Source organism: Misgurnus anguillicaudatus, chromosome 22 (assembly GCF_027580225.2).
Source record: "Misgurnus anguillicaudatus chromosome 22, ASM2758022v2, whole genome shotgun sequence".
NCBI classification, from domain to species: domain Eukaryota; kingdom Metazoa; phylum Chordata; class Actinopteri; order Cypriniformes; family Cobitidae; genus Misgurnus; species Misgurnus anguillicaudatus.
Genome location: NC_073358.2, coordinates 31,627,514 through 31,642,830, shown reverse-complemented (window position 1 = coordinate 31,642,830; position 15,317 = coordinate 31,627,514). Strand labels below are relative to the sequence as shown.

General features: G+C 39.0%; 1 protein-coding gene and 1 long non-coding RNA gene across 2 annotated transcripts in view; one reads left to right on the top strand and one right to left on the bottom strand.

The window, feature by feature from the left end:
• On the top strand, nt 1-14,657 carry lmo4a (LIM domain only 4a). Its single transcript, XM_055199537.2, has 5 exons — nt 1-361; nt 5,177-5,422; nt 10,334-10,430; nt 12,089-12,247; nt 13,630-14,657. The coding sequence occupies exons 2-5, from the start codon at nt 5,184-5,186 to the stop codon at nt 13,636-13,638; spliced, it is 504 nt and encodes a 167-aa protein (XP_055055512.1). The 5' UTR covers nt 1-361; nt 5,177-5,183; the 3' UTR covers nt 13,639-14,657.
• The window catches only part of LOC129440288 (uncharacterized), a 57,709-nt gene continuing 44,457 nt past the window's right edge, over nt 2,066-15,317 (bottom strand). The window contains exon 4 of the long non-coding RNA XR_008643071.2: nt 2,066-3,599. This is a non-coding gene — a long non-coding RNA (uncharacterized lncRNA). The remainder of the gene's footprint in view (nt 3,600-15,317) is intronic.

Genomic DNA, 15,317 nt, shown 5'->3' with positions numbered 1-15,317 from the left:
CCCTGCTGCTCGGTCGTGTGTAATTTAAGCGTAAACTAACATCAGAAACGTTACTCAATCGGAGGTTTAGGCACTAGAGCACAAAAGTGTAATAGGTACTAACTTAGCTTTCAGAATACGCTTCGAAATTGAAACACGAATGCGTTGGAGCGCTTCAACCAAGAGGAACGATTTTGAAGTTTGTTGGAAAACTCGACACTGGATTATTAGGAGCACATTTTCCTCAAAAAGATTTTCGGGTGGACGAATACATAATACAAGAGGGACAGATAATCTCTCTTTGATCAATCAATAGCGCGCAATAACTTTGCGAGTGATCCCACAACCGTTTGACTTCTTTCCACAACACGTTCAAATTACGGTGAGTCAAAATATTATACATATTTAATACCAAACAGATGTTAACTCTTTTAGGTTTGAGTGGTCTTGTTGTTTCGACGATTTCCCCTCGGACAGCTCGTTTAACCTCAATTCTCATGCCTTGCTGTCTTAACAGTTTTCGCCTCTGTGCGTGCTCAGACACGCGCATCACCGCAATGGCTTCTATGAAATTACTTCATTATCATTTCTGCTTGTTTAGCGCACACGTTTATCAAAGTCCAATTGTTTTAATAAAAAACATCAAATATCGCGTTTATGGAATCGTAACCTGAAACCTCAGATGGGGCCACGTTACAGAAACTTGTTATCTGAAGTCATACGTTAAGATCTGACAAGGTTAGTGTACTTAATGGAATACAAATTAAAATCACCATGGTAACGAAACGCATAAAACAACATAACGGATTTGCCCTGTGTTTAAGCCTCAGATTTCTAACTAAAACATTAACCGGGCCGAACCAAACACTTGTGCGTCTTGACTGAATGATGAGTAACAGTTAACTCATGACTTGATGGCTGTATTTCAAATCTCAGCAAGCTTGACAACTTTAGTCAGCTTATTTGAAAACTGTCTGTAAACGCTTTAATAAAGGCTTCGCGCAATGTTTTGAGATACAGCATTGAAGTGTGTTGTCACTGGAGCGGAGGATTGTGCACAATGGGGAGTTGTGCGCGGAGTGTTAATTAAAAAGAGACCCGTTTTAATGAAACGGCGAAGCGTGTAGTTATATGGCCCCAGGGCGCATTATTAAAAGAGAAGGATATACTGCTAATCTGCGCCGGTGCCAACCAGGGTTTGGTCATTTGCTCACTGGACTCGCTACTATTTTTAGAGGCTGTGAAGCATGGTGTTACGCTCATTTATTTTAATTATGAGCGACTTACTCGAGCTCTAAGCGCTGTTGTTCTTATAACCGATTAGAAATGAACTTCACGTTACTTTAAGACAGTGACGTTCCTGTCCAAGAGTTCATGCATGCGACCACGAGGTTGATTTGCTCCTGCAGAAGGAAACGTTGGGCCGCGTAACCATAAACACAATAGTGTGTATTAAGTCTCCACATCATTAGCCTGGTAATTGATGGTATGCGATTTGTCTTTTGGCGTGGACCCATCATTTGCTCCGTGAAGCCGACACCGATCCATCAGTCTGCGCTCGGACAGCGTCGGTATTGTGTTTCTCTTCATTAGCTCCTGTTTTTGCCTCTTATTTCATCAATCAGTGGAACAGTGAAGTGGAACTGAACGAGCCTCCCTCTCTGTGACCTTTCTGATGACAGCATTTAAATAACGAGAGAGAAAGTTTGCTTCCTACTTCAAACTAACAGTACTTTTTGTAAACTTGCAGAGTATTGCGGCTTCATTAAGTTTACAAAGGATAGAGTTAAATTGTGGGGTCCGGGTTGCACAGTTTTATAAATAAGTCAAAAAGAGTAAAGTGAGTCTATTATACACTCATTAACCAAGTGTTTGTTGAGATTAACATGTTTTGTATTAGAGCATTCCATTAACAATGGTCATGGGTTCGATCCCCACATACTGATAAAATGTATAGTTTGAATGCATTGTAAGTTGCTGTATGTATAAATCTAATATGTCAAGGTCTTTAATACAAATGTGCACAGATTTGCCTGTAAATCAACTGTATGAACAGATGTGCTTGTTATCACTGACCTTTAAAAAAAACGTTGTGCTCTTCAGGTATGTGCCATTTGCTCTCTTTTTAATTAAGGAATTGGTCGCAAAAGCACTGCACAGTCACAGATAGGCCCCTAGCTTCACAAACTTCTGCTGCTCTGTGATAAGACACTACATTAAGCCTCATAACTTAAAAAAAAGGTTGTTGCCAAACGTTTTCACTTTTCAGTGAAGGATTAACTTACCTAACTTATTAGAGGGATAATGTAATTGTTCTGTATTGGAACAGCCAAGCCTCTAAGCGTGTGATATTCCCCCAGGGTCCCATTCGGCGGCATTGTCTCTCTCACTCTCAGGTCTGCAGGAAAGGATTATTAAAAAATGGGGGATTTGCATTTTCATGAAATTACCGGTAGCAAAGTTATTTGGCAACCTGCTTTAGAACGGCACACGGGAGAGACAGCGTTTGGTGCTTGTTACCCGTGTCAGTTATAGAGAAAAGGTCCCGAGGCAAAATCTGTTTGTGTAGTAGAACTGAATAAATTTAGGTTTGGCTCGGATTTATAATCTCTTACAGCTGGTCCCGAAGCATTTAATATCAGGCTCATAGTTCGTTTACGACTAACAAATATGCTCGACTATGACAATGCAAAGATTTAGAGCAAAGGGTGTCAGAAAATGATTCAAACGGCAAATTCTTCAATAGGTATTCAGGCATGTAGGTTCATGTCAGTTTCGGGATACTCAAAGTGTCACCCTCATTGTGCAAAAAAAAAAATGCTTATGCAGCTCTCCGAGTGTTAAACTTGTTTAGCCAGTTTTATCAGGTAAAGTGAGGGGGTGTAAAGCACATGCATGTGCAAGTTCTCTTGCAAAAAGAAAATGTGCATTCACATTTCCTCATAATTGGACTGGTTTCCAAATTGAGGATATAATTTTTTTGCAGATCAACTATAACTATGCAAATCAGCCTGTCTACATGTTATATTTATGCATTTGGCAGATGCTTTTTTCCTAATAAACTTTATCGTATATCAGTATGTGTTCCCTGGGTTCAAACCTATGAACCTTTGCACAGCTATGCAATGCTTTACCACTGAGCTATTGCAGCTATCTGTGTGTCATAAAGTGTAAGCCACTTACAAAAGCCATGCAAATCTGTCTGTACACCTGATAGCAGTGTTCATGCTCTTTTTTTTGTGAGAAACGCACGATTGGCTGGTATCTTATGTCCGACACAAGACTGGGATAACAGATAGGACCTTTAAGAAAGGCACAAAAAACCTTCCTGTTGCTTTCCTGTCCTTCGCTGACCCCACGTCGACCCTACCAATCAACAGGGCTCAGTTGTGACCTTTAACCTGGCCTCCATCTCCAGTCTGCTGCCGACTGACTTCTGCGTCAGAACAACAGAGAGAGGAAATAACAAGTGATACGGCCTAAGCCAGATGTCCAAAGCCACGTTTTCCTCTTCCTCAGGCTGCTGCCTCTTCAGAAGAGGGAAAACCGGCTGTCTGGTACTCGGGTGATTTTTGCTGAGGATGCAGCGGAGATGCTGGCTTTGTATCACTGCATTGTTTCTGAAAAGACACAAAGTTATTTTTAGTTCCTAATGTGCAAAAAAAGGTTAATTATTTTGCCTCGAAGATCTTTTCGCTAATTTGAATGGTCTGATGGTCTCAAACCGCAGTCCGTTTGCTTATTTTAGATCAGGTTAGAAAAGGTAATGTGTTGTCGGCCTAGCTGCTAGACATTTAAAACGGCAGTGTTGTTTGTGTGGTGAGGATGGTTAGTGGTCAGACGGCATAAGGGTTTTGTTTATTGAGAGCGGGTATAGTTTCACTCTTCGTTTCTGGAGAGGAACGGCTGGTGACCAGTAATGCACAATGGAAAGCTCCCTATTGGAAAGCTTGCAGTATAAATTTGCAAGTATAACAGTTACCAGCATGAAGCAAGGTAAAACAAGGTCAGGTTTCTAAAGTCCCATTCAGATAGCTGTTTCTAAAGTAGTGCTCTTATAAAACCACTGTTTCTGGATCAAGGAAACAGACCTTATTTGCTATCCATATGGATCCTGTTAGAGAAGCCTTGTATCCAGCTGGGCTTGATCTCTACTCGTATTTGCATTGAATATTCTGGAAATGAGTTGTAGATATAAACTGATAATGCATATATGTGACCCTGGACCACAAAAACAGTCTTAAGTTGCACGGGTATATTTCTAGCAAAAGCCAAAAATACATTGTTGGGTAAATTATAGATTTTTCTTTTATGCCAAAAATCATTAGGATATTATGTAAAGATCATGCTTCATGAGGATATTTTGTAAATTACCTACCGCAAATATATCAAAACCTTATTTTTGTGAGTGGATGCAGTCGCTAAGGATTTTCAAATTGTTATATCTCGGCAAAATAGTGTCCTATCCCAAACAAACCATACATTAATGGAAAGCTTTATATCTGTATAAATCTCAACTTTAATTTTTTTTTAATTTTTATAGCATAAGGCACGAGTTATATATTCTGTAGATGCTATATTTAACACCATAATGTTTACACAAACTGTATTTCAATAAAAAAAAGAAAGGATCCTTTAATGCATCCTTGAACTGTTGTCTATAATAATATCACATTTGTAACAATATGATGATTGTGGGTTGTTTATCAAGTTATATACGTACTTAATGGCCATAAAGCAATTTCTTTATCTATTATTCATTATTTTCAATTCCACCTGGTTCTCTTTTGCTAAGTTTCCGGGCAAGAGTTATGTACATCTATTGTTGTAAGACACTGCCAAGAAATACATCAAGTAATCAAGAAAGTTTTTATCTTCTGTTTGTTGTCAGCTTTAATAACTTCTTGCAGTTCCGGTTTTAGCCAACATTTTATTCTCAATTTAGTTAGGTAAATTGTTATTACTATAAGCCTAAATCACTCGGTTATACTTTTCAAACAATTTTGCATTGTACTAAAACCAGCACAGTTGCCATATCTGGATCTGGAAAGTATTTATGTCCCATTATACTACAATGAAACTTTCTCAAAGGATCCTAACAAAAAGCTGATTTGTTGGAATAGACTTTGGTCTTTCATACTTTGGGTAACACAGTTCAGATCTCCTGATTCACAAGCTTTCTGCTCTTACCCCGCAGGCAGGCGATGGTGAACAGCCGAGTGGAAAGCTCCGCCGTGGCGGTAACAGGAGGTGGTGGCGGAGCGGTGCGCTCCTGTGCGGGATGTGGTGGCCGGATTGCGGATCGCTTCTTGCTCTTCTCCATGGATCGGTACTGGCACACACGCTGTCTGAAGTGCTCGTGCTGTCAGGCGCAGCTGGGAGAAATCGGCAGTACCTGCTTCAGCAAAGGAGGCATGATCCTCTGCAGGAACGATTACATCAGGTAATACAACGGAATAGATATTTAGTAAAAAACGAATACAACAATCTGTTGTGTTTAAAGGATTAGTGCAAAAAAAAATCCAGATAATTTACTCGCCACCATGTCATCCAAAATGTCTTTCTTTGTTCATTTGAGAAGAAATTATGTTTTTTGAGGAAAACATTCCAGGATTTTCTCATTTTAATGGACCCCAACACGTAACAGATTTAATGCAGCTTAAACTTGTTTTTCAAAGGACTCTAAACAATCCCAAACGAGGCATAAGGGTCTTATTTATCTTCGGTCCTGTAATGCGCCAGCGCGACCTTGCGCAATACGTCATCACATCAAGAGGTCACGGATGAAGAATGCAAAACTATGCCCCAGTGTTTACAAGTGTGGAGAAAGAGGACCGTTCCGATATTGTTGTATGTCGAATGATACTAATTAATGTCTTTGTGTCAGTTTATTGTTTAAAATGGTCAGCAAATGTGCGTTGTGACCTTTCCACAGCATTACGCAATTACGCAAGGTCACGCTGGCGCATCACAGGACCGGAGATAGATGAGAAGTTGTAGTTTAGAAGTGCATATTTTTTATTTTTCTTGTAAAAAATGACAGTCGTTTCGCTAGATAAGACCCTTATGACTCGTTTGGGATCGTTTAGAGTCTTTTGAAATGCCGTTGAAACTGGAAGTTTAAACTGCATTAAATCTGTTACATGTTGGGGTCCATTAAAGTCCATTAAAATTAGAAAAATCCTGAAATGTTTTCCTAAAAAAACATAATTTCTTCTCGACTGAACAAAGAAAGACATCAACATTTTGGTGTGTAAATTATCTGCATTTTTTTTAAAGAAAATGGACAAATCCTTTAAGTAATTTCAAATGAAACAAATTAATTTCATATTCTTTTACACATATTTTCTCCATTTATACATTTAATATTGATTTAATATTATTGGTTCCAAAGGATCCAATTGGTTCAGATATTTAGAAGAACTTGCATGGGTTTGTTTAAAAAAAAAATCGGCTAAAATTGTCATTTCAAAAAGTAAATCAAATCATGTACTCTATTTCTGTAAATAATTTGGTCTAAAACGAGCAGATTGAACATTTCTCTGGACATTATGTAATGTGAAACCGTGTCTGTCGTATTGTCATTGCCACCTTTTTCAAGGCTACTCGCTGAAATGTTTTACTGTATGAACACAGAACAAGAAAACTACACCGATTATGACAGGAAGGGCGTGGGTGTGTGTAACATGACATCTGGAGCAGCCATACTCCTCAAAGACTTCCCACAAATCTTTCATGTGCCGACTCAAGCTTTTGCCCTGTGTTTGATGGCTATTTCAATCAGGCGGTTTACAAGTACAGTTTAACCACATAGCTAGTGATCAAAATAGACCTCAGCTAAGATTTGTCATTTTGTCATAAATTTTGACCAGTCTACAAATCAGCCATAACCTTCATGTTTCCAAAAGTCTTTCGTTTTTTTTATAACTGCGGTTTTAGCAGGGGTTTATGGTTGTTTGTTTGCCTGTATGATGATTACATAGTTCTTTGATTGAATTTGGCCTCTTGTTTCTTTGTATATTTTGGGCCGAAGTTTCCAGGGGTGAAGAGATTAGATTTGTTTATAAATGGTGAGGCTTTGAAATTGACCTCTGTGTGTTTGGATATGTGCGCTGGTGCATCGGTCTGTGACGGCACGGCATTGTTGCCTGTTAGACCCGCACTGGTCTGTTTGGACCATAACCAAGGATGTCTGAATATTTGGCATTGCCAAACAGATGTTACTTTGCCCGTGATTGCTTTGGAAGTGCCAGCCTTACCCGCTCTCAAGACTCTCACAGGCCTATAAACAAAACAAATTCGCATGGAAACTATGTAGTCCTGCCTTTGCATTTAAAACAACCACTACCAACCGAATATTTATATTAGACCACACAAACAACTGGAAAGTTTTGGGAATGACATTAACGTTTTTAATGTCTGTTTACAGAGTACAGGAGCAACTCCAAAATTTTTCATGATCATGTGATACTAGCTATAGTAACGTTTTGTATTTTTGTAAACCTTTGTTGACAGAGATTAATTTGAATCTGTACCCACCACAGGGATTTTATGAAAATGCCATTGTCACTACCTCAGTTCAGTTGTGTGAGGTCTATTACCAAATTCAGTTTATAACTCGCATAACTTGCAAATCTAAAGCCTAATTTATACTTCTGCATCGAGTGTGCAGTGTAGCCAATGCATAGCCACAAACCATACTCTGTACCCTGACGTGTACCTCTCCAAAAATGTAATAATGCATCAATTCTAGACGGCTGCAAACGATGCGATTGCTTTGCTAGAATCTCTACTTCAGGTAAAAAAATAAGTGATATATATATAGCATTGCATTTTCTTATATGCTTCCCTGCTGGCAATGGTAAAAACAAAGATGGACATTTTACTTTGATACTGTAGATTCCACCAGTAACAAGCCCATCGACACTGCCTACTAGCGGCCAGCATGTCAATGCGAACAACGATGCCGGAGAATAAATGAAAACTGACGCGTAGCCTAGAGAATTCAGGGGCACGGCGTAGGTCCGATGCAGAAGTATAAATTAGGCTTTAGGTTTCTAAAGTGTTTTCGCTTTGGACTAAAATGGATTCAGCACTTGATTAGAATAGGCGTTAGTGGTGTCACGATTCTCCAAATCCTCGATTCGGTTACATTTTCGATTCTAATGTCACGATTCGATCTGATTCTCGGTTTTTACTTTTTTTGAAAGTGCAAAAAAATGCTATGCCATTGTTCCCCATGTAAAGAGCAGCTCGCGTGGTGTCTCCTGGATCTGCCATGATATCTTTTGATAGGCTGTAGCTAGCTAAGTTAGAGGAGATTGGCTCGCAGCACTTAACATTTGTTTTTTTTCCTGACCGGACGTGAAATGGGGGTGTGGCAGAATCGACGATGATATTTTTTTAAGTTGAAGTTTGAGGTTGTTGTGACTTAATTTTGATCGATTTCACTTTAAAATCAAAATGTTTTCTAATTAGACTTTTTTGTATAATTTGTACGAATTATTTATGTGGGAACGTACGTGCGTGGTCGAACACAGCCTCGCAAAGCATAGTTTATTTGATTCATACGTGTACACAAATGCATACGTATTGTGACAAAATGCAATGCATCTCCTGGGCTACATACGACATTCTCCTATAGACCGTTTCATCGGACGCACGTGTGGTGACGCGATACGCGTCTAGTCCGACCTTTACTTCCGGTTTCAGTTTTTAATGGTCTGACTATTTGCTAAACTGAACTCTTGAACAAATACCTCGTCGAAAATAACATGTTTTGGTTTCCTAGGTAACCTACGTCTTGTTTTTTGCTTTTTATATAAATAAACTACATTTAAAGTACTTTGTTGTATTTATTCTTAGCGGAGTTTACCAGAAGTTACGTGTAGACCACGGACGCTGCTTGTTTATGTTGTTACTGCTGAAACCGTCTATACATTCATGCGCAAGCTACACGTACAAAGTAAGCGTGGGTAAAAAATCTGGCAGTGCGCGCATACTATTCTGATGGGACTATACTTCTATCTTTAGCCACTAAGTAAAATACCTACGAATTTCTGTGAGACGATGCCCGTATTTAGCTGCAGTGTGAACATAGCCATGTAACACAGATCTAATATACAATATAATCTAGTGAGAGGTGATTTCATAGCAACTACCTGATAGCATTGTATATTTTTGTTTTCATTTTACAAACACTTTCAGTGAATCTCCACCTGCTTTTTCAAACATTCAACAAAAATAATTTCTCAGCCGTTCAAGCCTACTCAACAGTGAAGCTATGCAGTTACTTTCAACCTATGTTTAGTTTCCTGAACTTGCCAAGTCGGAAAGCAAATCTTTTAACATGGAGCACTGTAATTTAGCAAATATGTCAAGGGGGGTCTTATGGATATTTTCTTTAAGAGTCCACGCGAAGTGCTGTGAGATCTGCAGCTTATTAAATATGTATAATACAGCTAATCAAAAGGGCAGAGCTTCATTACCAAATGACACAGCATGGAGCCTGAGGTCTGATAAAAGCAGGGCGCATTAATTAGGGAGAACAGGGCTTCTTTCTGCCTTCTCTTATTAAATTACTGTTTGGATTAAGATCAAAAATTCATTACTGAGAGCAGTCAGAGCTGGGACAGTGATAGCGAAGGAGGAGGGGTTGAGGGGCGGAATGGAAGGGGAGAAAGTGGTTGGAATTAGCTGCCAAACTGGTCTGGTTACCATCACAATAAAGACCCCAGAGAGCACGCGGAGGAAATGTTTCCTCCTGAAACATGACGGTGACAAGGTGACTGAATAAAAACAAGTTGTTTGTGAGTGGGAGGCATGTACGTTGCATGTAGTTTGTTTATATAGTGTGTGTATTCCATATGTCCGAGTGTGTGCGTGTGTGTCAATGTTTTTTTTTCTTTAGCTCATCAGGAGCCAAGACTTGAGTGTCCTCTTAAAATTGCCCATAACAACCCCGAGCTCAGTCAGCAGAGTAATCAAGTGCACCCTAATTAGGAGCCAAGGGGGGATCATAGGCTCCTGTAGCCACACCCCCCCACCCATTGCCACCAATTACAATGCCACTTCAGATTAACTGATAGGCTTCAGTCACAGAGCTAGAGGGGCTTTGGTGACCGGCCATTCGGGGCCATGTGAAGCTCTTTTAACACACCAGTGTTGTGTTATGTTTGTGAAACACTCCTTAACTATGCTTTTGACATACAAAGTACAGCTTTCTAATAGACTGCAAGAAATAAAAAAAGGCTTGTGTGCATTAGTGTTGCCTTTATCATATAAGCTCTTTGATTTTAATGGATTATATTGTATCGTTAACATTAATTTTCTTTTTTTGTGCTTTTCTCTGCAGATTGTTTGGTCACAGTGGTGCTTGCAGTGCATGTGGACAGTCCATCCCTGCTAGTGAGATGGTGATGAGGGCTCAGGGTAACGTTTACCATCTAAAGGTAAAAAGCTGCAGTCTGCTGTCATAAAACACTTAAAAAGTGAATATTTTTATTCACCAAAAAAATTTAATATGTGCAAAAATGTCCATAAGGCTTTTAATAAATGCCTATACGCAAACAAAGACTACAAATCAAATTTAGTAAAAAGTTGTGCCACTTTTTGCCTGATGCATTACTGCATATTCACTTACCACCCACCCAAGTGTGCTGATGTATTGCCGCACTATGAAAATTTAAATTAAGTCATTTTGTCATTCTTATCGGCGCAAACATTTCTCCTCTCTATGTAAATGAGATCTTTTATAGATGTGCCTTGCACCAAGCAAATAGCGCAATGTTATCATTTACAGACCTCTGCACTATTTCATAAAAAAACATTTGAGGAGAAGATATTTTTAGGGTGTGTTTGTATGATAAGCATCTTTTAGTGACTCTGGGACTACAACCAAAACACACAGCTCATGCAAATAAATGGGAATAACAGCAGGTGCAATTCATTCTTGGTGAATTATTAGCTGAAAACACAACAATTTATTTGGATTTGAATGCATGAGGTGGAAACTATTATAAACGAAACTATTGTGGCGCTTTAGGATATGTTTGAAAATAAACCAGTTATGCAGTTATCCTAGCTTGCACAATGTCCCAATACCCAAACATGAGCGATTCTTTGGTGACGAGCAATTAGCTAATTCCTTTTGACATGGGCACGCATGTTTTTTACTATGATAAAGCCACTATGAATTGCTTAATGTAAGGTTGAGACCATGTTTCATCATTGTGAGATTTGTGAAATTTCTTTGTATTACTCCCATACGACTGGAAATTTCAAACTGTCTTGCAAAACATTGACTCGGACCACCCTCATAACCATATTTCCACTGCAAGTATGAGACAATTTATCCTACCGAAGTATCCTGGAAGAGAAGTCAAAGACCGTTCCTAATTACTTCTGACTCAAGTGTATATGTTTATGCCTCTCACCATTTGGTTCGACGGAAAACATCTGTATACACCTAACCTAGCCTGTATTTAGGGAAATATGTTTCGCTTTGAATTGTGACAGTTCATGTCTCGTGTTTGCTGAACACGAATAGCAGGATATTCTCAAGAGATGTCTACCGAAACTCATCAGCTTCCCCAACTGCGCCACACTTTCCTCCTTAATTATAGTGGTGTAGGTGTCAACCTGCCTTAATAATATTTGATTGAAAAAGGAAACCGTTCCCTGATTAAGCTGAGTGGATCTGTTCACTTTCCCTAGTGGTCCATGTTTGCATAAGTTTTCAAAATTGGGAAACTGTATCCTGACTAAATTTCTGAAGAAATACGAGCTTGCCGTGTAATAGGTTGTTCGAACAATGCAAATTTACCGTATCCTTTGTCTCCAATTTTTCTGTCAGGAGTCAAAACCCTATAATTTAAAGCGAATTCAAAGCCTGTCTTTAAATATCTGTTGTTTACTATTTAATAAAATGGACAATATCTTGAATCTATACATTTTGAGAGACACTTATCTAAAGTGACTTACGGTGGATTCAAGATAAAAGCATCCATGATCTTGGTATTGCTAGCACCAAACTACCAGTTGAGCTTAAAGAGCAACATTGTTAGTAGTGCATTCCTTTCAGTTTAACAAATGATTCTTTTCTTCACAGTGTTTCACTTGTGCCACATGTCGAAATCGTTTGGTGCCCGGTGACCGGTTTCACTACGTTAATGGTACCATCTTTTGTGAGCACGACCGACCAGGTGGAGCTTTGCTCAGTAGTCACCTGACGCCCCTGCAGAGCAACAACCTCCTGCCTGACCAAAAGGTACACCAGGGCTGTTAATGTGGGAAATCATAGCCAGAGTATATTTGATAAAGAAAGTCCCAAGAAAAAATTTAAATGGAGCAACAAAATGCAAAGATATTAAAAAATAAAAACGTAATTCTTTCGCCAAGCAGTGTTGTTCTGTATAATTCAGCAAAGTGGCTCAATACATCTGCAGTAATACTGATGTAATGCAGTCACATGTGTACATTTATGGAGCTTCAAACCAACTAATCATAATCAACTACTCAAGCTGTTTCTGTTTTATAATGTTTAAAGGTGCTGTGTGTAGATTCTAGTCACATCTAGCGGTGAGATTGCCAATTGCAAACAATGGCTCAGTCCACGGCTCACCTCTCCTTTTCGAAACGAATAGAGAAGCTATGGTAGCCGCCACAGCACAAACATGTCGTCATCTGAGACAATGTAGTGACGAATCACGCTCAGATTTTCCGTTTAGGGCTACTGTAGAAACGTGACCGCGACTTCCGTGTAAGGGGACCCGTGGTGTATGTAAGTAAAACGGCTAATTCTAAGGTAATAAAAACATAATGGTTCATAAGTTAAGGTCTTTATACACCACTGATAATATAGTTACATTATATTGAATTTCTGTCGAGAGATCCCCCTAAAAGTTACACAGTGCACCTTTAATATACAGTACAGCTATTTAAAGGGACACTCCAGTTTGCTCATTTACAGCTCCCCTAGAGTTAAACATTTGATTTTTACCGTTTTGGAATCTATTCAGACGATCTCTGGGTCTGGCGGTGCCACTTTTAGCATAGCTTAGCATGGTCCATTGAATCTGATTAGACCATTAGCATCATGCTGAAAAATAATCAGAGTTTCAATATTTTCCTATTTAAAACTTGACTCTTCTGTAGTTACATCGTGTACTAAGACCGACAAAAAATTAAAAGTTGCGATTTTCTATAGGAACTATACTCGCATTCTGGCGTAATAATCAAGGACTTTGCAGCAGGCGCAATGGATATTATGCAGTGCCCGAAAATAGTCCCCTTGGTTGCTTTCAACAGCAGGGGCCTATTTTCGGGCACTGCGTAATATAATTGCGCCTGCTGCAAGTCCTTGATTATTACGCCAGAATGAGAGTGGAGTGTCCCTTTAAAGTTGAATTTTGGATAAATACTGTTACGATGGAATACGTTTATGACAAAAAGCTTTAAGCCTTGGTCATAAAAAATGGTTGGTTCAAATAAAAGCACGAAATGAAAAGGTCACTTTTAAACGATCACTTTGTGTTGCATATGGTTAGGACATTATTATGTAAATTGATATAGAATACAAGCTTTTGACACAACCGTATGAGTGCATTGCACAACGTCCACTGATCGGCTACTTTATCTCTTTCTACGCAGGTGTGCTGAGGAAACTTGGATTTGTAATTTGCAGTGTGCCTTCTTTTCATCTGTCTTGTCTCTTTGACTCCTGCCTCTCATTTGCCCTTCTCATTGTGAACGTCCCCCACACCCAAGACCTTTCACCCCACTTTATGCATCCAGCCACCTTAGAAGTATACAACATTATGCGAGTACTACGAGTCACTTGCGAGACAATCACCCTTGACTAGGGGAAACAAAATCAAGTTGATGAAAGAAACGGATGATGCGCACCCGCATACGGCCTGCCTGGTTATGGCTGGTACTGCGTAACGCAAAAGCCTTAGACTCTATTAATGAGCAGTTCTTGGGGGTGATGCTCAACATGGTTTGTTTTGCTTCGAGAAGTTTTTCCTTCGAGATGTGATGGACGAAACCCAAGTATGGACTGGTGGATGATGGTATGGATGATGATTCATATCACTTCATAGTTTACTCCATCATTAAGCATATGATTGTTCAGGTTTTGTTCGAGTGGTGGTTTTGTTTGTTTAGCCCTTTTCACTTTAAGTGTAAGTTTATTTTATTTTAATTAATTTCTGGCACCTTTAGTGCCACAAAACGTTTCATGTCCAGTTTTCTCTCCTTTGTCATGTACATCCTGTTAGATAATAATCATACACATGCTCAATACAAATACATGAACATGTATTATTTCGTCTGCTCAAGTTAATGACTTATGAAGCGTTCTTATTGAAAGCGCCATAGTCTGTAGAGGCATGTTTTTTCCAATGGTTTTGTAGATTAAATTATATGTATGTATGCATATTCTCTAATAGAGACTGGTATTCAGTGTCTGCCAAGAGTTTTGCTTAAAAGCTGGGAAAGTAGGGTCGGGTTGGTAAGGAGAGTGAAAATTGTATATATTTCTTTTATGTGCTGTTGTACCGTGTTAAATGGTTGGTCTGTTTCCTAGCATCCTCCGTTCAAACGAAGGATGCTGAAAAATGTTATAAGATATCTGTAAAAAGAAAAGTACTTAATTAAATGATTATAACCATCCCAAATACAGTCTTCTTGTCTATATTGCACTGTGCATCATATGTTGTTTTTGGCTTGACGTGTTTTAGTTCTCAGCTAAAACATGGTTCATTACCCTTCAGATTTCAACACAAACCCCTGCATCTGCATCATTAAAGAGAGTAATAAAAAGGCATTTGGGCTGGCACTTTTTCGTTCTCCTGCCTTGATTTCAATCTGTGGGTCTTACAGAGCAGGTCTCCTGCAACTGCGTTAACTGCACCCAAAAAAAAACACACATGTGCAATATGCTTTCCTGCTTTTTGCTTTTATCTGGGCCCTCCTCACAGCATTCATAACTTCCTCTAAATCTGATTTGCTGAGGTTTGAGAAGTTTTCTCATTATGGTGTTCCTGTAATTGCTTTTTGGCAGTAAATTCCCTCATATCTTGTTTATTTAATTAGCTAATTAAACCCGTGGCTCTTTTTTTCAACTACCTTTGGCCTGCAATCACAAGGTGTTCCTTTCCAATTTACTTTTATGATGAATAAAAAAAGTTTCCCTTATTTTCTGAGAGAAATTTAAGCCAAAAATACCTCATTATGGTTGTTTATATGTGTAAGCCAGTGTGTACATATAGCGTGAGGGAGGGTTGGAAGTGTAAAAGCCAGCTGTGACTAAGTCAAATGATTCTTTTGCAAATAAA

Bases quoted from the DNA above. Each gene is read 5' to 3' on its own strand.
- lmo4a (XM_055199537.2), top strand. From the start codon at position 5,184: ATGGTGAACAGCCGAGTGGAAAGCTCCGCCGTGGCGGTAACAGGAGGT. The intron at 5,423-10,333 runs GTAATACAACGG...TTTTCTCTGCAG, and splicing joins TGCAGGAACGATTACATCAG to ATTGTTTGGTCACAGTGGTG. The intron at 10,431-12,088 runs GTAAAAAGCTGC...TTTTCTTCACAG, and splicing joins GTAACGTTTACCATCTAAAG to TGTTTCACTTGTGCCACATG.